This window comes from Accipiter gentilis, chromosome 6 (genome assembly GCF_929443795.1).
Source record: "Accipiter gentilis chromosome 6, bAccGen1.1, whole genome shotgun sequence".
Taxonomy (NCBI): Eukaryota; Metazoa; Chordata; class Aves; order Accipitriformes; family Accipitridae; genus Astur; species Astur gentilis.
This window is the reverse complement of record NC_064885.1, coordinates 12,031,742-12,054,960: the sequence shown is the minus strand read 5'-3', so window position 1 is coordinate 12,054,960 and position 23,219 is coordinate 12,031,742. Positions and strand designations below refer to the sequence as shown.

The following is a 23,219-nucleotide window of genomic DNA, read 5'->3' as shown; positions in this document are numbered from 1 at the left end:
TCAGGACAAATGTACCAAGAGAAAGGCAGGACTGAGACAGTGTCTTGCAGGGAACAAATATTTGTGGGTATCTGGAAGCACTTAGCACTCAGCTGATGCTAACGGACTTGTAATGATAAGCAGATCTGATTTGTCTCTGATGATGTGGCCAGCGATGTTCTGAGTCATAGTTTTAGTCATGCAAGGTTCAGCCACATGATTGCTAACCCCCTTCTGACTCTTTGGCATTAATGCTAGGATTAAGAGGAAGCATTATGGGCTAGAAAAATATTAGGGCATAACTAAGTAAATAAATAAATAAATGGGTATAGGTGGTTTAAAATGAGGGGTTAAGCTCAGTTGTGGTGTTTTGCTAAGGTCGCCCAGACAAGCAGTGACCGTCACTTGGCTGATGGGTAGGAACTCAGGGATGGGGCAGCACCTGGATTGCATCCTGCCCGGAACCTCTCTGGTCCTGATCCACCTTGCCACCTGATGGTCTTCCCCTGCCCCAGCTGAACTGCATCTCTGTGCCTTGAGGTTTCTGTGCCTTCCCAGTTTGTAAATAAGTTATTGCAATGTGTGAGACCCTTCCTCAATCAGGGACTTCAGCGTGGCTCAGGTTTATAAACTTCGTCTGCATTTGTAACTGGTGAGAGCAGGGAGAGGAGAATAGTTGCGACCTTCACTGGACAGGGACCCCAGCCCGCTCTATCCTGGCTTTTCACCTGCTTGTGCCCCATCCATCCTTACAAGGTTGTTTTCCTTCAGTGTGATGAGCTCTTGCTGACTTAGTTAATGTGAGCTTGGAGGCGGAAGACGGGGGGAGGATGTGAACACTGCACACATTATAAATTGGCCCAGGGGGACGGCAAGAGACTGGGGCTGTGTGATTGCCACTGATGTTAGTGTTGGTCGGGGCTTGCTGGATGGCTTGTGGAAAGGAGCAAGGGAAGGTGAAAATGGCATAGACAGCACACATGCCCCAGCCTGGCGTTTTCCTCCCCTTCTTCCCATCCCTTAAACCCAACGAAAAAGTTCGTTTCTGAATAAGCCACACATCACTCGCTTTGAATATCAACTACTTTTGAGTGAGGCACACAAATGTAGGCACAGCAAAGCCAAATGTGGGGATGTGTGTGGTATTTGATTTGCCTCCAATGCAGATTCTCAAACAGATGCTTGATGTGTGCATCACACATCAGCTTGTAGCCTGCCGTGTATGTGACTATGGCGAGGAGGAGGAGGAGGAAGGCATCTTTTGACTGTACCCAGCACAAATTTCAAGCTGAGTGCTCCCGGGATCTGATGGGTGGCCTGAGCACCTGTATATCCTACAGGCGATGTGGGTATTGGGCATCACCTGGTTATGCCATGGTTTTGGAGAGCAACCCTGTGCATTTCCACCTTGCAGTCATGCAGAGTTGCCCTGGGTGCATCTTGGAGCCTATGTGTTGGTTTTTATAATATTCTCTCCTGGCTGTCGAATACTGTAAAAGGAATTTTCAGCCAAAATTGGGAGTTCTCTTTCCTGATATTACGATGCTGCAGTCTTCTGAGATCCTGATGGCAGGAGGGTTTGTTTTCTGCAGCTTAAAACAAATGTTAAAGGGATATTTCTACCGGGCAAAATGTTTTGGGGTCTAGTTTCCTTGCTAGTTAGTGGTTTTAATTGAAAAAGCAGTCAATAAGGGGATAATGCATTTTGTAATGGCATCTTTCTTCTGAGGTTGTGGAAAATGCTATAATTAAGCTGATAATTAAACCCTGTAAAGTTAGTTGTGATCCCCGGCAAAGGCACAGGGAAGTTATGAGCAAGGGTTTGCCCAAAGTCTTGTTCTGAGTCAGACACAGAGCCCAGGAGTCCTGGCACCTGCTTTCTCATGAGTCATGTGTAGGACTAAGTCCTGCCTCTCCTCTGTGGATGAAATGACATTGTAGAAAACGCAAATTGAATAACTCAGTATTTCGGGGTCACATATGGATAGACCAAATATATGCACGGGCAGGTACTAGAATCTCTTTAAAATGCAAATTATTTTCTTGCTCATCTGGCTAATTTGTTTAACCAAATTTACGTCGTAGTGTATGGTTTTGTTACTGCCTTTCCCTTGAAGTAATGTACTGCAATGTAAATCGGCCCAAATCCACTGTCACCTTGCATTACCTTCCCCAACGTGATCCAACGTGCTGTGACTGATAGAATCCGACTTGATGTCATAAACTGATGCCTCCCATGGGGAAGCAGAAGGAACGCATTTTCTCATAGACCATAAATGTTTTAAAGAATGGCTTTCCAAGTGATGGGGTGCCCTCCCCTTTCCTTTTCTGCTTAATAAGCTGTCCCAGAAATGAGCTCCATCCTGCAAGTGCTCAGCCTGCTCCAGCCCTGCAAAGCCCTTCAGCATGTGCTGAGCCCTGAAGGTGCAAGAAACTTTAGCAGCTGGATTGAGTCTTCTTGCATGTTATGGGATCAAAGCTATTATGAATCCCTGCTGGGTTTCCTTTCAGAGCCCCCATCACTTACCCCTAGGATATTGACTCTTGTCTTCAAGAAATTATGGGCAGAGCCTAGTGAATAGAGATCACTATTCTGGCAAATGAGCGTTTTGACTCTGCTTATTTTCACGTTGTGTTTCTGCGAAGATAAGGACATAGAGAGATTTCAATCGGTGGTGCATATGCTCAGATCAAGCATGTGAAATATAATAAAAAGGACGGATAGCAGCAGCATGCAGTGCACGTGGTAAAGCTGTCACGCAGGGCTGCTGCAGGTACTGCAGTCAATAGTGACATTTTAACAGTAGCCCTTGGATTGATCTGCTTTAGTCTGATGGTTTTAGACACTTCTTACACCTAATAATTTAGCAACAGCAACTATATGGAGAGGTGGATGCAGTCAGTTCCAGCTGAATTTGAATAAAAAACAACCAAAAATTCTTACAGTTGCTGATTCTGTTCCCAGATTTGAAGGAGGGCTAATATATCCACCCGTATCAATTGGCCTAATAATATGTAGGAGGATATGTCTATGGACTTACAGACGAAGGAGAGGCATATAGACTTTGAACTACCCTGTTCAGAGAAGCAGGTATTTTTAAGATCCTTCAACAGGCATGAGTTTCCCTTTTTTGCCATTTTCATTAAGCATCGCAGAAGTTCTCTAAGGGAAAAGTAACATGCGATACAATGCTCATACACTTCAAACAGCCACGTCCCTCATTTACAAAACATACAATATACTGCAGGGGCTTGGGACTGCATAGGCTCAGTTCATTAACGGCAGGGGCAGTCTCCTCTTCCTGCTAATGGCACTGAAGCTGTGTCTACACCGCCTGCTCTGCATGCTGAGCACACAGGGCTTTTAAGAGACGGATGCGAAATGAAATGCCTTGTGGATTCGCAATAGTCTGGCTCTTCCCTCTGCGTGTATTCCCTTTCTCTGGAGGATGGGGTTGGCCCTGTAAAAGCTTTGCAGAGACCTGGCTGTTTGGCAGCTCTGCAGAGAGGAAGAGCCCTGGCCATGCTAATGGCTGCTGTCCTCCTGCCAAAATTGTTTTTTTTGAGAAGTGACTTGCCTACAAACTCTCCAGGGCTGCAGAATGACCTGTTCATCTCTATTTGTGCAGCACCTGGTTCTGTCTTCAGGTGTGGGTGTGCCACAACATGGGCCATTCATTGGGACATCAACAAGTTTGGGTCTGTAGGCACCACGAAGTTAATGAGGAGGTGCCATAGTGCAGGTATGGGTCCATGATATGCAGCAGATCCAGAGCAGCATGTTGGACATTGGCACTAAGTGGTACTTCAGTGAAAATATTAATCTTTTTCTTTCATTCCAGGGGATGGCCAGGTTGATTTTGATGAATTTATGACTATTCTGGGACCTAAACTGGTATCATCAGAAGGCAGAGATGGCTTTCTGGGAAATACAATAGACAGCATATTCTGGCAGGTAAGTGGTCATTTTTTTAAATGCGATTTTAGCCAACTATCAATAGCTTCCACAACTGATTTGTTGAGGAGCACAAGATGTTTTGCTAAGCATGAATGCTTGTGTAAACACTACTGGGGTCCATCTTGCCATGTGCTGTGTAAGACCATCCCGTGTTGCTGGAGGGTCCTGCTCTCAGCTAAGCCCTGCGTGGGAGGAGGGGAAACTACTTACTGTGGATGAACTGCAGGTGAACCTAACAAAGCGACCAGTTATTTGTGCAACACGTTTGGGAGCATTTTGGAATTCATTTTTTTGGAAGAGAAAAACATTTTTCTCCATGAGTCTTGAGTTAGGAACCTTGAACCTGTCCAGCTGCTCTAAGAAATGCAGCCACTGTTCACCGTCCCTTGGCTGTGGCAGAGGGATGCTCCAAGCAGAGCGAGGTGTGCCAGGCAGGTCATGTCTGATCAGTGCTTTGGCGGTTAATTCAGGTCTGAGGCTGAAGCTAACTATGTTGTGCCAGTGCAAGTTTTACCCAAGGTGCTGCCTTGGGGTGGTTTGGTCCTGCTCGTTTCAGGCACTGGAGGGGAGGCAGGTTTGGTAATGGGAGCTGCCTGACTTCTGTCGTGCGGTGTGATTTCAAACAGCGTTAGACCTTCCTGGAAAAGCAAGGACAGTCCAGGCTTTTACGGCAGGGATTAAAAATCTCCCAAAACACTGTGCTGCACATTTCTTGCCAATGGATTAAATGTGTGTCTTTCTGCAAGATTACTGCTCATTTCATTGATCATCCAACAGCCTTTGCTTGCTAATAAACTTTAGCTGTTACCAAGTTTATGTGAATCGAAAGAGTCAACCCTGGATATAAGCATTTCTGTCATCTTTAATACCGTCCAGCACTGTCCAGACTGAATTGGGTGGAGCTTTGTAAAAGTCTTTTAAAAACTTGTTCCTGGCCTCCTGCCATGTAATAGAAATAACCCTGGAAATCCTGGTCTGGATTCTAGTATTTGGTTGTCAAAGCAAGTGTTTGGCACTAGTGAAGCTGCAGTGGTTTGTAACGTATCTGGGGGGGACGCGAGAGCTAAATGCACACCACGAAGGGCAGGACTGTGAGAGTCACAAAAGTTTTATTGTCTTCGTTGCACCTTGCAAGCCTTGTCCCAGCATGTGAGCAACAGGGAGAGGAGAAAGCACCGTCCCATCCCACTGAGCCATTGGTGCCTTCCAGACTCCCCCCCGGTGAGACTGGCCTCACTGGAGCCATTCAGGAAGCAAAAATACCAGTTGGCAAAATCAAGCTGAGCTCTTTGATGGGGAAGCAGAGAAGTCTGGAGCCCTCCCTAAAATTCAGCTCACAGGTTAACCCACTGCCCCTTAGTGACCCTTTAGCCCATGTAAGTGCCTGCAGTGGCTTTGCTCAGAGGAAGCGAGGAAGGGAGGACGTGTGCTCTGGTTTTAGAGCAGCAGGATTCCTGGACTCGGCTTTCGCCTTGCTCTTTCATGCAGCAGGGACCGTGGCCCTTGTGCCCCCCCAGGCTGCAGTGGGATGAGTGAAAAGAGTGCAGAGACTTCAGGTAACCAGCCCCACGGCAGGAAGGGACAGCCCTGGAGGTTGTCTGCAGGCAGCTAAGCTTTGACTGAATTGCACAAGTGCTCCAGGGCCTCGGAAAAAAATGTTTATGGTCTTTTACTTGTAAGGGTAAAAATACATCTCTTTACATAGCACTTCCCTAGATTTCAAAGCCCTTGAAGAGAAGGCTTCATCTCACATTTCATTTCTCTGGGGGCAGGAGACCTTATGAAAAATACAATAATTTTGCTGCTTATTCCCAAAGAAAAAACAAGGAAAAAGCCACATAGGGAAGTGTCATTCAGGGAACAGGTTCCCTTTGCCCATTCCTACCTGGCTTCACCCAAGCTGTCTGCAGGGCCATAAGTTACCTCATCTTTAAGCAAAGCATTTATGCATCTGCGTTATCTCCAGCGGGATTACGTCTGATTTGAAACAAAGCCCTTTTCAGAATTGGGGCTGGGCTGTGTTTCCTGTATCCCCTTGACGTGCAATTTTCATGTTTGCTGGAAAGGAATGGCAGGGAGAGGGACGTGAATGTGAGTTGTTGATAGAGCACTTCACCCCTGCAGTCATCCCCAAAGAGTGACTTCAAGGAGTGGGTAGTGCCCACAAGCCTGTGATTGTGACTGGTGCTAGGTGACAAGGGCAGCGAGGGTGGGACAAGAAGGGACAACTCTACCTTGATGTCAGCTGGCTGGGCATTGCTACCATGAGATCTCACCCCAAAGCTGCAGGCAGCAAAAGGCATCTTGAAGAGGCTCTTATATCAGTCCCAAGGGGAGACAAAATCCATGTTGGCATCCAGAAAGTGCCTTCCCCTTCTCCATCTAAACAGTTTCCCTCCAACTGTCATGATTTTGGCTTTCAAGGTATTTTTGCCAAGGGTCCAGCTTTCTATACTGTGGCACTTCTGTGCAGTCTCTGTTCCAAGTGCGCCTTAATAATATTTAAATAATGCAATGACAGAGTTAAATAATAAACAGCAGCAGAAGGAGAGAGGAATTCAAAGGAACAGGCGAGGGCCTGGAGATGCATTTGCAGATGAAGCTGGGAGTGAGTTGGTGGGATACAGGAAGGCAGTTCCAGATGGCAGAAGCTGCAGAGGGGAAGGATCTTACAACAACAGCAGTGGGGCTGCAGGAGATGGGGATGGGGTAGAAGCAGTGGAAGAACAGGGAGGAGAGAGAGGGATCATGTGTGGAAGAGGCAGGCTTGAAATAATAGGGAAAGGGTGCATCCTTCCTATCCCATGTGTTGCCTAAACAGCGATGGTCAGCCTGGGAGAAGCGGGATTTGGCCGAGACCTGAGCATTGGCAGGTAGTAGAGACATGGAGCATCTCTCAGATATATTTTCCCTCCTTTGATTTCCCATGTGGGCTTCCCATGTGGGCCATGTGTCCTATCGGTGTGTGTTTAAGGTGGCTCCCTCTTGCTTTCTCAGGTAGCAACGATCAGTCCTGCTCCAGTTAGAATGTCTCTTCACAGTCCCTCAGCCAGGTCAGGAGGTATTTAGGGGCAGGGAAAAGTCATCCCTGCAAATACTATTTCAGGCTGTGTCAACATAGACCAATGGTATCAGGAGAGCTGAGGAAACATGGACTCTTCTCCATCTCAGAAAGTCTGTCTTTCCCGAGTGAGACGCAGCATGCACCGAGCACCGTCTTGTGGAAGACATCCCCGGGTGCCTCCTGCTCTGCTTCCAAATGGTTTTCTCATCCTCATGCCAACTGTGTGCAAATGGAAGTAACATGTACCTGTGCACAGACATCTTTAACTGTCTTAAAATGTTTAAGAGAGTCTTAAACTGTCTTAAATATTTTTTCTTAGATACACAGCTGCCTGGTAACTATTAGCCAGTCCTCAGCATGCAGGATCACAGTCAGGAGTTGTTTGAAGGCTGGAAGCACACAGCGAATCCCTGTTCTCCCTGGTTTGGGGCAGACCCACCATGGCAAGCTTGCAGCAAGGATGCAAACATCCCCTTTGGCTGCTTCCGCAGAGTCTGCATTTATTCAAAACAAAATGTGAAGACAAAAAGAGCATAGATGAGGTTTTGACAGTACCTATTAAGCCCTGTTTTGGAAGCCAGTGGTAAGAGGTGAGCCTAGCCCTGCGCAGGGGTGTTGGACCTCCCATAGGCTCTTGCAGAGTGTCTGCCCCCTTCCCTCTCCATCTTTTTCCTTCTGCATTTTTTTAAGAGTGACCAGTCATCACCCACCTTCCTCTGCCCACCTTCTCTGAGCTACTCCTGCTGGTGCTCACACTTATTGTCCTGAAACTGGTTTTCTTTAGTGTGTCTGGCAGTGGTTTTTGCAGTGATGCAGTAGCCATTCCATGGTCAAAGAGATGCTATTTGATCAATTTTCAGGCATGAGAATTTGTTTTTTCAGAGCTCAGGAAATATGACTCTGGTTCCAGTTATGCGCTGAGGGCTGTGTTTTGTACAAGAGAGTTTTGAGACATTTCCAATGTATGGCCATTCAGGTCTGTAAAGCTGTTTCGATCAATAGCATTACAGAAAAGACAAACATTGCTACCGGTAAATATTAGCTCCTTTTTTAGGCAAACAGACTCCAAACCTGTCCAGTGTGCCCTACCATTCTGAGCCAGAGAGACGGATGAAAACAGAGGGGAGAAACTGGGATTTCATATTAATTTACAGGGTTTTTTTCCCAGATTGTTTCTAAGTGCAAAGACCTTCAGGTGCAAGTGTCAAATAGTTTACACAAGACGTAGTGTAGAAGATCTCCAGTTCCTGGGGGTAAGCAACAGGAACAGAAATAATAGTCTTGGATTATAGGTTTTTAGTTAAAATAAACTTCTCTGTCTTGGCTAAAATGCTTTTTGAAGTCAGAACAAGTTTGAATGCTTAAACAACAGGGCTGCATCTGCATCGGATGCAGAATAAATTCTGTACCCAGCAGCACTGGTGAGATTATTTTGAAAAGTCAATACTTTGTATGGCGAGCATTTGAGAGGCAAAACGCTGCCTGCTATTTCTTTCCTTCTCTCTTTACTGCGTGCACATGGAAGCTGCAGGGAACATCATTTCAGCCAGCGCTAATGCATCGCCTGTGCAAGGATATCTGGAAGCTTCGTCTTGCATGAAGGGATGGCACTGTATCATCTGCTGAGACATCGTGCCCATTCGTCGCATCAGATATTGCCCAGTATAATTCACAGGTGTTCAGGAGGAGGCTGGTTGGTTTGGGATAAATAAGGCTGCTTTGCAGAGGTGGGAAGACCAGAATACCAATGCAGTGCTTTGGGTTGGGGACATGCTGCTCAGAGATCTCATTTTTCTGCTGTAGAGTTGTGTCCACAGTTTTGTGGGGGACAGCCAGAGGACCAGGGAGGCAGGTCCTGCAAAGGGAGCAGCTCAGCAACCGCTCATGTTTTCTGGGCTTGGGAAAGCCTTTTCATCTCTCCAGGCTCCTACATAACTTTGCTAGGCGTAGGAGTACATTGGGTTCATGACCTTTGGTGGATGAGTGGGTATAGCCGAAGCTAGATCCTGCAGCACCCCTGTGCAAGGAAGGAGGGGTAGCCAGCGACACGTCAGAGACAGCAGAAACCCCGGTGCTCCTGAGCCAGCAAGCTCAGCAGCATGCACCAAAATGCATTTTGTTCCCTGGATGCAGGAAAAATAGAGCAAGGGCCACATCCAGCTGTGCAGTATTGCGTCTGGCGGTGGCTGAGGAGGGGGCTCACTGATGTGAAGGGGGGCTCAGAGCCGGCTGTGAACACAGGAGAGTGGAGGGACGTGGCTGGGATGGGACACAGCGGTTTTGTCCTCCCAGCGTGGCTGCTGATGCTTTAATGATTTGCTGTGCAAAACTGCCCATCCGTAATCTTGTTTGCAGTTATCACTGCAAATGCAACAGCGTCCCAGGGGAGAGATCTGGGCTCTCGTGATCTGGCCAATCAATTAGTGCTTTAATAGAGTGAAATGAAGGAGAAAATGTGTGGGAACCTCGGTGGCGCAGGGCAGGGTACGGAGAAGCCACGGTGAGCAATGGTGTGGGAGGGAAGGCAGGGGACAAGGGGGCCGTGTTGAAGCTGTGCCGCCTCTAGCAGCACTTGGCTCTCTACAAAGATGATTTTGCTTAGAGAGGGATTTTTCTTTATGAAGTCCAGTAGGTAAACCTAATGCAATTTCTCCCTACATATGAGTCTTCTCTTGTCCCTGCAGAGGAGTTAATTTGATGATGGCAAATTACCCTTGCAGGAGTTGCGGAGAAAGTGTTTGTGTCTCTGTGTGCAATTTCACACGGTAACAGATCCAACCACCCCCCACCACTGCAGACCATGGCATTGCTGGAATAACAGCTTGCATCTTGCGGTGGGGCCGGCCAGCCATGGGGTGTATGTGGCCTCCCCTCCTCACCCTCCTCCTCAGCTGGTGCAGCCCCTCTGTGCAGCTGTAGGATGTTGCTAAACCACAGGACGGGCCAATTTACATCTGGCACCACAATTTTTTGCTGGTACTGAGCTGCTCTGCTACAAATACCTCTTGATTTCAGGATTTCAGGTACTGCTGTTTCAGCTTTTCAAAGAACCTTCTCAGATGAACTTCTGTGGAAGAAGAGAGTTAGTTTTGCAGTTCAGGGTACTGGCTGATGTTTGGGGTGAGTGTGGTTCCTGGCAGGGCAGGTTTCCCAGCTGGGCTGAGCCATGCGTAGTTTAGAGTGGGTAAGGAACTGCTGCTTGGAAAGAAAGCTGAGGTTCAGGGGGGAAGGACAGCTTAACAGAATGTGCAGACTTAGTGCTCATATAGACGGCCTCCCTCTTGGTGACTACTTTGGGGTTTAAATCAGGAAACGCTGTAGCTGAAAGTTTGGGTGCCGAAACATGATGGATGGGCTCCAGGGTGGGCAACTGGGGCTGTACCATTGCACTACACACATCCCCTCAACCATACACATCCTCTTCCACCAAACAAAACCCTCTACCCTGCAGCAATATTTTCAGTATTAGCAACAATGTGGGTGCCTGCTTTTTGGTTGTTGAACCTGAAATATCTTAAAGTGATTTCCACAGAAAAGAAGTTCCGTACTTCTTAAAGATTTACCCTTTCTTGGGTTTCCTAAGCGAGAAGTCCTTCCCTACCAAACTGAAGGACTGGTTGGAAACCTTGGCATTGCCTCTCCCACAGAAACCACTGCAATTTGGCCTGGGAGCCAAGGCAAGACACCTTTCCTGTGACAGCTGATACTGGGCTCTGCTCAACTGGAGTCATTAAGTTCACCCAGTGCGCTGCTAGCTCCAGAGTCCTGACCATGTTTCTAATTTCAGAAATTAAAAGTGTTCTGCAATATGTGTTCCTGTGTTTTAGTTTTGACGTGTGGTTTCCTTGTATCCAGATTTAAAATGTTGTGAGATTTTCCATTGCAAGGATGCAGAGGGCTGTGTTGCGGTGATGAGCAGGGTGACTCTGGCCATGTAGCTGGTGGGGATAGTGTGCAGTTCATCTCAGCTAACCTGGGACACTGCTTAGATTTCCTTTGGAGTTAACAGAGAGAAATAGCCACTTCTAGGGTGCAATTCAAGGGATCTACTTTAGGCATCAACCTCAGGAAGAGATGCGTAATGCTTCAGAAGTCCCCATTTTTCTCCATTTGGTATAAAGAAAGTGTAGAAAAGTGGCTCAGATGGAGATGTGTGCACTGGGTACAGCTAAATGCCATCTGACGAGTCCCACCAAGGGTTTCAAGTGCCTTTTTGATTTATGTACAGGAAGCCAGCTCTGCCGGTGCTGGGGCTGCTGTCAGTGGAAGGAAAACAGTTCTGGTTGCCTTATTAAATCTTCTTTTGTTGACAAAGACATTCCCACTGAGTATGTTGCACTCAACGGCTGTTGTCGCAACACGGTGAAAGCTGAACGCTTGCAGGTGATGAATCCATTAACAAGAGACTTCTCTTTGTTCGTAGTCTGTGTATCCAGCACAGAAGTGCTGTCACAGCCACTGGTGTAGATGTGAACATTGGAGAGGTTCGTGGCCTGGATCATGGTGGTAAGGCTGCCCTTGGACAGTGAGACTGTCACATCCCTGTAACCCCTTTGCAGCGTATGAATTTGCCAGCAGGCAGGAGTGAGCAATAATGTTTGTGTGGCCTCATTTTTATCTGTTTCTATGAAGGGGCCTCATTTTCACCAGTACATATTTTTCCCTGTAAGAAAATCAGTTCTCTCAAGTTATCAGGATCAAATTTATGGTTGAAAACTGGGATCAAAATTATAGTTGAAAACTGGAGACACTGGAAATGGCAAAGTTTGAAAGCAGTTGTGAAGCAAAGCAGGACTGGCACCAGTAGCAGGAGAAAAGCAAGACTTCATTATCTGACTGTGTTTTTTAGCTTCAACCAGCTTATTTACACGTTTAGCCTTTAGAAACACACTACAGCTTTGGTTCAAAATCTATTTAAAGCAGGTGGTTTATATCAAGAGGCATCCTGCCTGCTGAATGACAGTGTACGACTGTCCTGGCAGGTGGTAATTTGGCTTTGTGCACACTATGGAGCTCTCATGTACGTACACTCCATCCAGCTCTCATGGTACAGAGGTTATTTTTTCTATGCCAGCTTATATATAAACTCAGTCTGAAGCTCTATGTGTAACAGGTGGGGGTTTTTTTGCCCCCTGCCTAATGTATGAAATAGGAACTGCACTGTGGTTTTCTCAGTGGTTTGCTTAGAAATGTAAGGAGCAATGCGTAGGAAAGGTAAATGTGTACGATCATCATCTGATGTGTACATGGGTCCCTGGAACACGGGCTGGGGAGAGAGTTTCTTGCTTGTTGTGGACTCCTTGCTGAGGGGCGTCAGACTCCCCAGCACCTCTGAGTGCCAGAGTACATCTCTGGTGCTGGTTTTGTTGGGACAGGCGTCTTTTCTTTGCACTTCGATGCCTTTGAAAGGCACCATTGGGTGATGGAGCCGAGGTGGCTTGTTTCATGCAGAGGAGTTTCGGGGCAACGGTTCTGGCTTCAAATCCCATAGCCCCTGCACTCCCAATGTCTGGCAGGAGTTTCTTCCAGAGCTGAGGCTCTCCCAGTCCTTAAATCCTAAGCCGGCACCAGATCTCAGAATCCATCCTTCCTCTCTGCGCAGAGAAAAGGACATGTAAGGATCTGCAATTCAGGCGTCACCAGAGGACACTACCTTTGGCTTGCCTGGATGCTTCATGTTCTTATAACAAAATCATCTCTTTCACTGCACTGCTGTAATTTATTGAGGGAAATCTTAACTGACTATAAGGATTTTCATGGAGATCAGAGTTTGGGAATTGTTTAAAACAGACTTGATGGTGGTGGCCTTTTTCTATTTCTTTTTTTCTAAAGAATCCTCACTTTTGAGATGGAAATTTATTGCCCTGCCTCCAAGCCCTGGGCTTCAGTAATGTAAAAATATTGTGAAAATTTCACTAAGGTTTTAAAGAGAAGAATAAGAGGGAAAACCAAGAAAAAAGAGACTCCATCACTCATAAACAACAACAACAACAAGCTAGCGTTGGCAACTGTTTGCAACAAACAAATGTGTTTAGAAAGAAAAATTACCTTTTATGCAAAAGAAAGGCTAAAAAAAAAGAAATTACTCTCTTAAAAAAAAGAAATAGAAAGAAAGATAGACCTCTTAAAAAATGCAAATGGAGACCTGCAAAGGGCCACTCTGGTGGGGAGGGTGGATAGGTCAGGTGATGGCTGAGGTTCATTAGTGTGAGCCGGATGAGCAGTGGATGCTCTGGCATTGAAGAAAGACCTCCAGGTCCTGGCTGCCAGACAATTTCTACAGCACAGCGTATAACTCAGCTTTTCCCAGTATGTATCCAAGATTTTCAGCACAGTTTGCTGGATCCTGACATCTGAAGCCAAAGGAAGTCTACCTGGTACCATCAAGCCCCAAGTGATGCCCCAACTAGATATTACGCTTCTCAGTTTTATCAGCAAAATACCTCGTGTTACAGCCCTGAAGTGGCTGATGGCCAGGGCCAGCAGCAGCTGTTGGAGCATCTCAGTGCCTTTTTCAGGTTGCAGCAGCAAGGTGCCAAGAGCTGCTGGGTTTCTGCTCATGCAAAGGTGTGAGGAGCTGCTCGTTCTGGGATTTGCCTGCAGAGGAGAGGGGTGTTCACCATCTGCCCATGCCTTGCAGCAGTGGCCATCCCTGCCATGCCCTCCCAGCCTTCACCTCTGTGGTGTTTCCCCCTGGCACAGGGCACAGCCTTGCTGTCCCAGACTGGTGTTTCTGAGGAGTAATGGTGGTGGGCAAATGGGTGGCCCTAGCAGACAGTTCCCTAGGCACCAGCCATCTTGGGCTGCCATCAGGATGGAGAGGTTTCCTTGGCCATCAGGATGGAGACGTTTCCCTGGCCATCCGTACGGAAGTCTTGCCCTGGCCATCAGGATGGAGATGCCCTGGCCGTGCTGCAGACACAGCCAGCTCCATCCTGCCCCTGCCCTCCACCTGAGGGCAGAGAAAGGTGGGGACATGGCTGTCTAACAGCCACTCGTGGCCCTGAGACCCCATTTCCCTCCATGCTGTTTTGTTGACCTCTCTGATGGCAATAGGTGGGACAGGGGCTGGGCCACACACCTCCGTCCCCTTCCCTGAGGTCTGCGCAAGGTCTTGCCTTGGTTTCTCCAAGAACTTGTGCCACGAGTGCTACGAACAGGCCTACTGCACTTTCTGGTTTGTTTTTTTTTTTTGTTACTGTTTGGCAAGAATTTCATGGTCTGATGGGTGACGTGCAGGTACTGAGAGTGTGTTCCCGGTGCTGTGAAGATCACCTCTCGCTGCAAACTCTGCCACCACACTGGCTGAGCCAAACAGGTTCTGGTAGCCCCTTCCCCAAGGTCTGACTTTATTAATACAATTTTCCAGCAGAGGCATAATGTAGTTTTACCAAGTGGGTGGAAAGATCCTGATCTTCAGGAGAAATTCCTTAAGGTCTTTTTTTCAAATAAATTTGCCATTTCATTGAGAAACTGTTTCTTTGTCTGTGTGCTTTCTGCACCGTCATTTGACTGTCTGTGGAGGTTTGAGTATATTTCTGTGCTGGCAAAGAAAGAAATCTTACACTCTGGGATGCACGCAGTCTCCAGAGCTGGTAGTCCTGATGTAGTCTGTAGTGCCACAGAGAAATTTTTTTTTATTATTTTTGCTGTTGAGTAACACACAATGCTATAAAGTGGTAACTAAAATAAATAATTATGTAACCCAGTACATTTATTCACAGTTAAAAAAATGGATCAGGGTGCAGATGCTTATAGCAGAAGTCCAGAGCAACCTGAGGAAGCTGGTGGAAGTATTCAATATATGTGTGAGCTTGGAGGAAAGCATTCAAAACTGGTTTTGATCCCTTTTTCATGGAAATAAGAAGATCTAGTATGTAAGGGAAAGATCTCTGTTCAAAATGAGCCAGGATAATGTTGGAGTTCCCTCCAGATATGTACTCTAATGTCCAACTTTCCTACACTGAGCAGAGACACAAACCTCAGGAGATAACCCAGCAAGGTCCACAGGTGTTATTCATGGAAATGCCCCATTTTTGGAGCAGAGCATAGGAGACAGTTGCCTTCCCCTGGAGGAGAGATGGGGGGGAAAGTAATCATATAACAATGAATTGCATGTTTTTAATCTCTCTCTCTTCTTGCTGAGTGTTAGTTTAGATGTTTTTCCCCCAGAGGCTGGCTTGCTGAGGGGATTATTAGTACAAGGTGTTGCTGTTGATCCATCAGCTCCCCCCACACGCTCGAAGCTCCAATTCCTTCAAACTTTTGGAAATGACAGAGCAACAAGAAGACAAATGAAATAAATTGATGCTTTTTAGGGGACAAGAATCTCAAAAGAGCTGTCAGAAAGGCAGATGGGTTCTACGTAGGTGCCAGATTTCAGGGCTTTCAGGAACTGTGATCCCCTGTGAGGATAAACCCATGAACCTCAGCTTCCAGCATATGTGTTCTTTGTATTAAGAGACAACTGAGCTAATATTAATATTTATTTTATGGCTAGTTGGTATGTGGGCACACATGTTCACAAAATTAGCCAGTATGTTAGGTTAAAATATATCCTTTCCCCAATACGAGCTGCTTCTTGCTACATATCGGTCCCATCGTTGCATTTTTCTAATGCCACACCTTTATTACAGACTGGCATGAAAAGTCTGCTGAACTCCCACCTCAGAAACACTCTTGCAGTTATTCAAATAGCCTTCAGTACACTGTATCTCTTTTTCCTAATGACATTGAAAAGTATTTAAATCCCAAGGGCAGTTTCAGAGTAAAAATGGAATATATTATAATCGTAGAATTAGATGATGATGAAGCCCTCCAGGAATTGCTAGTTCAGCTGAGGAAAGGCATGCACCAGAGTGCTGCAGAAAGAGAACACCTCTTCCCCAGGATTTTTGTTGTTTTGTTAACTTTGTAAAATGTTTAAGAGAACAAGAAGAAACCACTATGACCAGCATATGCCCAGGCAGGTGGAGAGGGACCTCAACTCTGCTCCTGGCATGTCTGGGGCCAGCTGAGGCTTTGCCACCTTCTGCCTCTTCTGTAGGTTTGCTCGGCTTCATGTTTCCTCTTATGTAGGACAGGGCTCAGTTTAGTCCCATTTAAGCACTTGATTTAGGGAAAAAAACACCAGTTCAGTGCTGCATGTGCCTTAGAATAGAGGGGAATAGAGAACAAGCAAACTCATGTGGGACAGGGCTGGACTGGTCAAAAATATCAGCCCAAAGCAGCTTTACAGGCTGGAAGGGGGTGTGTGCTGGCTATCTCGAGCCAAACCTTCAGGTTGTGCTCTCACCTTGCTGAGAAGATTTAAATTTATGCTTAGGTTTGTGTCTTCTTGATTCATGTTGGACATAATGGCACAGGCAGAGAAATGCTGGCATAAATCCTTCAAGATTGGGATCTTAGGAACTAAGGGAAGAGCTGAGTTTTACCTGTTTGTGCTGTGCTCCTTCCTCCCTTATTGAAATGGCATTTTGATTTAGGATAGCTGAGTAATACCTTACAGAATAGTTAGCACTGACTATTAGAGATAATCAAAATGTTTTCACTAATCCAGTTTTATTGAAGAATTACCCTTTGTTTTATCCCAAGTGAAACTTCCATCGAAGACTCTTTGAAATTGCTATTTTTCCCAGAATTTCTGCATTGTTTTTACTGAATATGTGCCTATTTTTTATCAACATGTTTTAAAATTTTTTTTACTTACAAGTAACACAGCATTCTTATTTATCTGGAGCATGTTTTTCAGCAAACAAATCAAATGGGTTTTCTATTATAGCGTTTGCAACAGAAAATGGATCCATTTAGGACCTGGCAAAATGAACATAACTAACGTATTTGATGTGGGTTTTTCCATTTTTTAAACTCACGATAATTTGTCATGTATAACTGTTGGGCACAACTTTTTGGGTGCTACACATAACCTGGCTGGCTACCAAGCCAGTGGAAATGCACCTGATTTAGGGCAGGTATCTCTACAACTGATGACAGATACTTGCAAACCTTACAGCACTACTATTTTTGGAGTGCATTTTTTCTGTTGCTCTGGTGAATTGTTCTCTCTACAAACTTCCCACAGATCTCTCTGGGTTCCCGTGGGGTAAAGATGATCATGATCCATATACTGAAGAACACTCACTCCTCTGGCAGCCTGCATCTTGCTTTTCTGACAGCCCCTCTCTCTGTGACAGTTGTCACTAATGTTGTTCCTGGCCGTGGCCAAGGACAAGCAGGGCTCTGCCGTGGCAGGGTCGGGGGAAGGAGCAGTGCAAGCCCCAGGAGCAGGGGCAGGAGAAGGGTTGGGAGGGCCTCAATCCCTGCCGAGCAATTCTCATCTCCCCGCACGGGCTGGTCTGATTGCTTTGGAGACAGCTGACTGTTGATTGCTGTACAGGAATTAAATTAGGTGAGTTAAAAACCCGTATCAATCACCGTCATGCATACTTGGATATGAAATGTAGGCTCAAAAGGTTTATGGTAATCAAAGTGGAGTGGCTGATGAAAGTCCATTAAAATTCACTAGAAAAAATTCTAATCCTCTCTCCACTTCCACGTCGGCTCTTTTCCGTCTGTTTGATAATCGCTGCTGACTTCACTTATCTTCCCTGACAAAGTGCCCCAGGATCGGACACATTACTGCTGGCATCATGAAAGCCCAAGTACGTGCTGTACACACACATAGAAGCAGATGTGAAGCGAAGGTAGGAATAATTTGCTTTATAGCAGACAAAGCATGGAATCTGTGGGAAGAAACACGGTGAAAGTGGTCCATCTCACTTGTGCATCCAGGGACACAGAAGAAATACAGATGATGTAAAATTTTAATTGCAACAGGAGTAGATTATTTCAGAAAACCTGTGGTATGTCGTTTATTGCATCTCAGAAATTTCTAGTGAATATGGCATCATGGTTATATATATTCTCCTTTTCTGAATGTGAGGCAAGTATGGTCTCAGCTGAGGAGACTACTTCTAACTTTCCTTCTCTAAATGTCTCTTCCACAACATGCAGAAACATCTAGTTCTTATTCATACAAGGTCCTTATGGACCTTATTAAGATATGGTGCCCCTGACTAAACCTCCACAGGATTGTTTGCATTTTATTGTCTGGCTCTGGCTGTTTTCAAAACCTCCAGGCCGGTCTTGCATGTGCCATTTAATAGACATCTAAATTGCTCCTAGAATTAAATCTCTATCCAGTTAATTTAGCACCTGCAAAATTAAATCCTGGGCTTAGAGTCTTTTGATGAAATCAGGTCACAATTGTTAGGTGCTACCTTTGAGTAGATACTCTGGCTCTGACATCTCTGAGATGCCACCACACCAAGGGCTTCAAGTCAGCCGAAGGCAGGGAGCATCGCTGCCTTGCCTGCCGCAACGTGAACAGCAGCAGATACTTTTCCAGATCTTGGCTGGTTTTAAGGCACCCTGGAGCGGTTGTTAGCTGAATGGGTAACGGGGTCCAAATTAAGCCTTTATGTGGCCTTTTGTCATTCCCCCTTGTTATTCTTTCTGGTGGTACCAGCAGTTTGCCCTTCGTGGCTCTGACGTCTCTGTGCGTGATCTCCCCTTGGTGGTCGCTGGCGTGGTGCTGCACGCCGTGCCCCTGCCACTGTCGCCTTCGCTCGTCACGTCTTCCCTGCCACGGCGCGGGTACCTCCACTCACACAGCGGAGCTGTGATGCTCCCACGCCCGGCTGATCACCTCTCTCTGTCACGGTGTGCAGCATAGCCCTTGCCTAACATGCCCTTTACCTCTGTCCCATCAGGGCAGTGGTTTGCAGTTTTTCTGTGCTGGTAGAGCACATTTATGCTGATGATGCTTTTGGACCAGAGGCTGGCATAGTTTTCATCAGGTCAAGTCTTGGACACTTACTTATCTTAATAACTTCAATATAATGGGGGAGACAGGAGGAGATGTTACAAATAACCCCGCATACCTCGTCACAGACTGCTGTATGACAGTATAGGTATGTGTAAAGAAGCTCTGTGTTAAAAGGCTGTATTAATGTTGAAAAGCTGCTTGCCTCAAAGAGAGGACAAAAGGGAATTAGTGCAGTTCTGCCCCACAGAGGCAGTAATTCATCATCTGTGCGTGCTAATAGCATGATTTACTCTTAAAGCATGTGGTTGCAGGAGGCTTTTGCACAGGGTCTGGCTAATGACTCCTGACTTCTCTGATCAGCTCCTAAGTGCGTGATTACTTTTGTTTTTCCCCCATTACTGATCTGTAGATGATTAATATAAAGGTTAGTGTCCATGGGTCGGTCCTACAAAACATGGCTAATTTGTATGGCATTCTTGCTGACTTCAGCAAGAGCTGCCTTGGGTAAGCACTATTCCTGCTCTTTGCTTTATAGGGTGCTTTTTAGAAATTGTTCCGTTGTTGGAGTCTCTGTTCTTTGAGATATTCAAAGCCTGAGTGGACAAAGTCCTGGGTGGGAAGTGCAATGGTAGGGCTCCTGCAAAAAAGCAAAGGGTGGGAGGTACTGTCCAAGGCCAGGTTTGGGCACCGGTTTCCAGAGGACTGTACGGGCTCCCATGTTTCTGCAAAGCTTTCTAGCATTGCACAGGTAGCGGGGCAATCTGGAAGAGCTGCTGTTGGTGTCAGTGTCATCTACCTGTGCTGGAACTCCTGTGATGCTTGGCATACCCAGAACCACAAAGGCTGCCATCCCTGCCCTCCTTCATAACTTTGCTGAGGCTTGTTCAAAAGTAAATTAGAGCTTTCCTGGCTCTGTGGTTACAGCAAACATAAAGTGGTGATTTGTGGCAAATCTGACCAGGAGTCAGGTCTGGCTGTAACAGCGCCGTAAATACCTCTGGTGCACGGCAGCCAACAGCCTTCAGCCTTGCAGGCTTTTTCTTTTGTTCTCATTTTGCACATGGCCAGTTCCCCTCAGCTGGGATGTAGCAACTGATTTTTTTTTTTTGCAGATGCTACAGTGAGCCTGTTTGGCAGGAACAGCTGTACTGCAGGCAGGTAGACAGCTCCAACCCTCACGAAGGAACACTGTTAAGGTGCTGACCTAATGGCCTAGGGGTTATATTCTCCACTTGAAATTAAGATGCAAATTTCTGACAATAAACTAGAAAACACAGGGGGTGATTTTATTTGTTGGATGCTGTATGCATGCATTTCCTCAAGTGCTGTAGGGTGCATGGATGCACAAGAGCCTCTTTGGTGTCCCCTGACTCTGTCCAGGGCTGCCGCTTTGGCCATATTCACTCTGGGTTAGCCACAGGCAAGAGATGCACCCCTTAACTCCAAGGGCTGCCTTATGGAGTGATGTGACTTATAACCACCCAAGCAGTGGGCTGTTAAATGCTGCTGTTTGATAACGTATCTGGAGAAAGTGGGAGACAGCTCTGGAGAGTCCCTCTTTGTCAGCAGGTCCTGCTGTTGTCACACTGGATGTGCAGAGAGCTCATTTTAAATAACTTGATGCTCTGCTTAAAGACAAAACCCAAGCAAGTGTAGTAATCGCATCCAAAATAATGAATTGCGAAGAAGATGAGATATGGAAGTCAGTTGAGAAGACTTTCCTGTAGCTGGGGATAAATAAAATACTTGATTATGAGAACTTTTATTCTTGATGTTTGCATCTGAAAACCTGCAGCTGGAGGTCAAAGCCTCTACTTGGTACAGGGATGGAAACATTTCTTGTTAATAATGCAGAAGTAAAGAGCAGAAAGTAGATAAAGCAAATAGGAAATGAGACTAAACACAAACAGATGCATAAATTTGAAGCAGACTATTACTAAAATGGAAGTCAGAAGTAGAAAGGCTTAATATTAGAGATGGGCTCCAGCCTTAATGTCTGGAATAGGATTTCAGGATCCCTTGAATTGCTGTATTGTAATGATAAATTAATTTAGCTGTTGATTGAAAATAATCCACAATTGCAAAGAACGAGGGCATTTGTTGTCAAGGTGTTGTAAGCCAATTGCATTATATTTACTAAATTGGAGGATCTTTGGGGCATAATGACAATTCACAATTCAATTGAATTTGAAGAGGCAGTAATATTATATCTCAATCTGCAGGTCATCGTGGGTGGCTGGATGATGAAGTCTCATTCTCTTTTAGTATGAACAAGACATTTACAGACTTTCAGATCTGACTTAAAATATCACTGACAATAAAAAGGTCACATTCTTTCAATATGATAAACTCAGTGATTCATAAGTCTCTATTCTCTTTGGAATGGGGTAAGGTACATATGCTGAAGGAATTTCCTGTGTTCTGACCTAGAAAATCTGGTTTTCAGTATGTAGCGATGGGTAATGACCCTTGCTCAAGGGTAGGCACAATTTTAAGAGGTGATGAGTCCACATTTGGAAAGCCAGAGCATCCCAGTGGGCTGACAAAAGGCTGCATTAGGGTGCGTACCCCTCCGTCAGAAATCAGTCTGCGAGACGCCCGTCATGTAACATAATCCCACAAGCAGATGCTGTCTAAGTAATTATCTCTGCTGCTAGGTGAAAGGCCCATGCTGAACCATGCTAAGATTGTCTGCTTCTTTGCTGTAATTGCTAAAATATAGCAGTGCAAAAGCAGAAGTTAGGGCTATTGCTTCGGAAAGTTATTTCCATGCAGCTCAAGAGAACAGTGAATCGGTTAATGGTTTTAATTAGCAATCTTTTCATGTCTTCCCCTCATTGTCCATGAGGAGCTCCGCAGAGACAGTGCTCTTCCCTCTGCACAAGTTCCAAAGGCATGCAGCACTTGACAACACTGGGTTTTGCAGCAGACCATGGCAGTGGGATTCAAACCTCCTCTCTCTCACTTTGATGCAACGTGCAATGGACAGAGACACCCCTTTTTTTCTGGTCAAAATGGACTCAGGGATCCATTTTAAGCACCCTTTCCTGCCTGGTCCATAGGACCTCTGTAACTGCACTGATTTCTCTTATTTCTCTCATTTCATTTCTCCTCTGGCTCCCTGGAGAATAAGTCTAAGTGCCGGACATTTTATTTCTTTAAGCCTATGCAGCAAGCAGGAATTTAACATCTCCTGAAGCACTGTCTCAGTGTGTAATAAGGTATCAAGGGAGCATGATTTCTGAAATCCCAGTAACTAATCTTATCACACAGGCAGAACTTGCAGTTGTTTTTAGGATATGATGAGATCAACAAGATAAATTTTTAATTAAATTAGAATAATTCCTGGCTTTGATAGATGCTTCAGTTTTCACCGTTCCTGAAAACAGACCACATGAGATCTGAGCAGGTTTGTGATGCTGAGGGATGTGGGGGTTATTGCCCCCAACCTCCCGGGGCAGCCAGGATTGCGGAGGAGGGACAGGCTGCAGCCTCAGCAGGCGGTGGAAGTGCAAGTGATGGCCTTGGGATGGAAATGGCTAATGAATGAGGTCATCTGCTTGGTGATTGCTCAAAAACTCCTGTCACAACCTCGCTAAAATGCCACCTGCTAAAGACTCAAGAAGCCCGTGCTCATCAGTCTCAGGAGCGCTCGAATGACTGAGTGCTTTGGGGTGCTTCGAAGGGAAGATTCACATGAGCAACTACTTACACCAGTTCATCACCTCTCAAACTTGCGGAGGTCAGGCAGGTTTAGCCCCGAGGAAGATCTCAGCAATGTAGCTGGCATGTCTCTGGCACATAACCCAAGCTGTCACTGCTTTGGCAGCATCACAAGCACACTCCTTCCTGCGGAGAGAGCCATTTCCCAAAGCTCTGGATCAGGGTGTTGAGTCAAGCCCAGGAAACACTGTTTTTTCTTCTCAGTCCCTCACCCCTGCCTGCATTTGCTAGCCTGTCTGCATTCCTTCCCACTGAGCCACTGCTGTCCGAAAGTGTTCTTGCGCTTATCAGTTTTCCTTGCATCGAGAGCTTTTAGCACAGACAGTGTGGTTCTAATGCTGGCCATGTGCATCTTCCTTCCCCATCTGTTTTTTAATTGCATCTGAAATAAATCAAAGCAAAAAAAAAATCTCATCCTAATGAAATTAGACATAATAGGCCCTAGGAACAGAGAGGAATGGGGCACTTGCTCCTCATGTATTGTTCCAAGTTGCCCGTGGAGTGGATAATTGGAAATGATTGCAAGTATGTGTGTGTGTGTATACATTTACTTTATTAATAACCTTTTTTAGCAGTGTTACAGAGCATCACAGGTTACTTATGCTGTGAATAGATGCTGTGGTCTTGCCTGTTGAAAAGCAAATTGTCCTCTGCCTAACCCCTTTGGC

General features: G+C 45.9%; 1 protein-coding gene across 4 annotated transcripts in view; it reads left to right on the top strand.

Moving 5' to 3' along the window:
* The window catches only part of CALN1 (calneuron 1), a 129,116-nt gene that overhangs the window by 62,507 nt on the left and 43,390 nt on the right, over window positions 1-23,219 (top strand). For all 4 annotated transcript variants that reach the window (XR_007506431.1, XR_007506430.1, XM_049803800.1 and 1 more), the window contains exon 4: window positions 3,822-3,934. Coding sequence is in view for 2 of the 4 variants with exons in the window: in XM_049803800.1 (XP_049659757.1) it covers window positions 3,822-3,934 (113 nt within the window). In the remaining 2 variants the exon portion in view is untranslated. The remainder of the gene's footprint in view (window positions 1-3,821; window positions 3,935-23,219) is intronic.